We start from the raw sequence: 3,787 nt of genomic DNA, 5'->3' as shown, positions 1-3,787 counted from the left end.
TAGTAGCGATAACGAAAACTGATTAAAAATTTATTAATTATAAAAATAAAATTTTATGTTGATGCTGTTTTTTATTTCTCTATTGCATATTATTATTATAATTTATTAAATAAATATCAATAAAATAATGAAATAAAACTTTTTAAATTACCTACATACTAACAAATTTTTTTAAGTCCGGACCATTCTGACGTGCTGCCGCATTCTATCCTCACTGATATTGTTATTTACAACCACCCTAATGTCTTATTGTGAAGAGTAATTCGGGTACCCGACTCAAGATTTACGACAGTTCAAATATCGTGACGAGAAGTATACAGTATGCTTTAGAAGTAATGACATAAACGGGCTTTGATTCGGAAGTTTGCAGTTGTCGGTTTTCAGGCATTAGGAACAGATGGACAGGGGCTGTGAAAACTGATAAAATCTTGGCACAAAATATTAATAATTTTGAAGAATACCTAATTACTTACTTGACTTATATAAATGTATAAATAAATTATTTAAAAAACAACAGTTGCTCGAGAATTTCACCTTAGACTTCTGATGTATTTAAAATTAAATGTCGTTCGGAACAGGACGCTACTTTAGCAAGAAAAGCTGTTGAAGCATGGTCGTAAAGTAAATTTTGAAATTCTGTTAAAAAATACATGATTGTGTTACCTATATTGTTAAAGTTGTGTTTAGTTCAATGTTACAGTTAGAAAAAACCACATTTACTTTAAGAAAATATTGTCAATATTGGTTACAGCAGTTGTACGCTTTTCTATTAAATACAAGTGAATGTCTACTCATCTTTCACCTCTATTGAAACAAATTGTTAACTAAAATTGATAACATAACAAATTATGTGACAATTTTGGCGCGGAGTGTATTTAATGCTCTGATTTCTTTCCATTTTTTTTCTGTTTATGTAAAATTCTTCTTATTTTATGTTTCCCGTTTAATGTCTAACATAACTCAGTATTACGTGCAGGATGGCCGTAAATTGGGTTACGGTGCCATGCAAGGCATCCCGATGGTAGCATCATCACCTGTACGACACGACTCACCTATCGGCGTCCATCCCCTTGAAGTACAAGCTTACCAACCACCGTGGAAAGCCCTATCAGATTTCGCCCTTCATGCAGACCTTGAGCAACCCCATCAGCCGGCCTTCCAGCAGCTCGTCAACCAGGTTAGTTACTCCTATTAATATATTGTCAACATTAAAAAAATAGTAAGCGATAGAGTGAAAATCTACAATACTTTAGTTTACTACTTTATTCAATTACAGAGGACTAGATAAACTCAAGTGAAAATCAACTAATATTAATTACATAATACATATGTAATTAACCAGAGAAGGAAAATTTTACATCAGCGCCTATTCGAATCACTTGTTTGTTTTGCATAATTGGACTTTTGTTATTATTATTAAGTATATGAAAAAAAATTGGAATGAATAACAAGAAATATTAAATAATAACACAGGTCAACAAGGGTTCGGTAACATTGATGACAATTTGGTTAATAGTAGTTTTTTACTTCGTAAAATGGATTTAGTTTTTTGATAACACGTACCGTTGATTTTTTTGCATTTTTTACCAATAATATAATTAATACATTTTCTGCACTCCCACTTGGATTTTTTCCAATAAATCTGGGGGCTGTCAGTGACGAACAAGAAGAGAGGTTTCATCAAGACATCAGAAAGATGAAAGAACGCTATCAAGGCCGCTGGATGCCCATGATGGGCGATTACTGTTAGCTTTTTTAAAACGCGACAGTAACGTACCTAACAAGATTTTACTCTTTTATTGTAATATATGACTTTTTAAATGTTTCTAAAGTTTGTTTATTAAAATATTGTAAATATGCTCATAATAAAATAAATTAAATAGTTGAATTATTTTCAGTACTCTTTTGCTTTAACATGGGTGTCAGAACGAAGTTGGTAACATATACGAATGGTACGTGATGAGACATTTTTGTGAAAATTTTTGAAATCAGAGTGAAAAATCATAAACGTGGAAGGTAGTTTAATCAATGTTACCGAAAATTTGTTCAAATTTGTTGACCAGTGTAATTAGACGTAATGTTAAATAACATTCTTAATTAATCAATATTGATAATTTAATTGTACAGTGAGATCAAAAAGTCTGTCTATCAAGCAAGCGTAGAAATTTAAAACGTATGTCTGTAGAAGATAAAATGTCACAATGACAAATGAGAAATGTCAAAATTTTTTTTATGTAAATTATAACAGGAAACCGTGGTGAACGATTTTTATGGATAAACACCAACAAAATCTAATTTTAGTTTGTTTTGAGACGTTTTATAGAATAATTCAATTTAATTAGCTCAATGTTTTAATTTTTATATAATAATTTTTGACATCTAGAAACATACGAACTGCCATGCAACATACGTCCTCATCTAGGACGCCTACTTGATAGAAAGACTTTTTGATCGCACTGTATTAGCATTAGATAGGTATGTATACCTACGAAATATGATTATTTTATACAATAACTTGTGTCAACTTGAGTTTCTAAGTCAACAGCACTTTTAACAAAATTACCAACAGCAATAATAATTCGTAAGCTGACAAAATTGGTTGCTATAAACACTAAGAGTCAGTTTCATAATCGAATTAACCTAAAAGAGATTTAAATTAAATGTTGTTTAGAATGTTCTGATTGCTACGGATTTGTTGACAAAAATTTCACATCTAAACCTAAACCCAAGAATTTTTTTACTTGTGTTTAATTCGACGGTCTTTCAATTTGCAATTTACAATGCAACTTCTGGTGACTAGTTTTGGTATACCTATTGTTAGGTAGATACTATCTTATTTTGCTGTTTCTGAAAACTTTTGGTTTATTTATTTTTAAGAAAATGTTAACTTAGAAGTGGCATTTTTACCAAAAAAAGTTAAATAATAATTAAACTTTTTTTTGTAAGTGATAATATTTTAGTCAAACTATGACCATAGTTTTTAAATAGAAAATGATTTATTAAAAACGAACCACCTTGGATATCTCTGAAAAATAAACAAAAATTAGAAAATTCCGCGAGATAGATCAATTTTTATTTACAGGGGGACACTTTTTAGTGTGCTTTCGAAATTTGTATTACCTACCTACCACTTTGCTAATACAGACAACCTCTTCAAAATTTTAAATGCCACCACCCTCTTTGTGATACTTCAAATGAAACTTTATTTTGACCAAGAATTTGGCTGTGTGTTTTTTGAGTTTTGATTGTTTTTTTTTTATAAGGTTACATGGTTACTGGTAACAGTAATGTACAATCAGCGTAGAAAAGATTGTCCTCCCAATAAACCGCCCGAACCCTTAGAGCCTGATCCCATAAACTACAACAATAAATCTTTTCCATTGTAAACGTCATTTCATATTTAACAGTATATTCAATTTGAAGTGAAGCTTAGCTTAGTTACCGATTTTACTTTCAATTGAGTAGATAAATAAAAAAAAATTTGAAAAATTCACAACTTTATATCGCAATTTAAAGTTAAATTAAAAAATAATTTTAATGAATGTTTGATGTTATTTATTTACTAAGATAACAAGTAAATGCCGTTTTAAATGGTATAATAAAATAAACAATATTATTATTATAAAAAAAAATTTGGGCATTGACCATTTTTCCACGTGGCCAAGGAGGCTGATCATTAGGGATAGTGTTGCTATCAACTAATGATATGTGTCCAGTAATTGCACGTGCAGGCACGACATTTATACTTTGACAGTGAAACAAACACTTAATTGATAATTGATTAATT

General features: G+C 30.1%; 1 protein-coding gene across 2 annotated transcripts in view; it reads left to right on the top strand.

Moving 5' to 3' along the window:
* Positions 1–3,787, top strand: part of LOC123010582 (insulin gene enhancer protein ISL-1) — a 57,603-nt gene that overhangs the window by 49,579 nt on the left and 4,237 nt on the right. Inside the window, exon 5 of one of the 2 annotated variants that reach the window (XM_044407593.1) lies at positions 977–1,177. In XM_044407593.1, the coding sequence (XP_044263528.1) occupies positions 977–1,177 (201 nt within the window). Of the gene's footprint in view, positions 1–964; positions 1,178–3,787 lie in introns of both variants that reach the window. The other variant, XM_044407592.1, reaches the window with a different exon arrangement.

The sequence above is a fragment of the Tribolium madens genome, unplaced genomic scaffold (genome assembly GCF_015345945.1).
Source record: "Tribolium madens isolate multiple individuals breed KSU strain unplaced genomic scaffold, Tmad_KSU_1.1 Scaffold_91;HRSCAF=231;Tcas5.2_LG7, whole genome shotgun sequence".
In the NCBI taxonomy this organism is placed as follows: domain Eukaryota; kingdom Metazoa; phylum Arthropoda; class Insecta; order Coleoptera; family Tenebrionidae; genus Tribolium; species Tribolium madens.
Note: the sequence above shows the minus strand (reverse complement) of the source record. Positions and strands in the feature narration are given on the sequence as shown.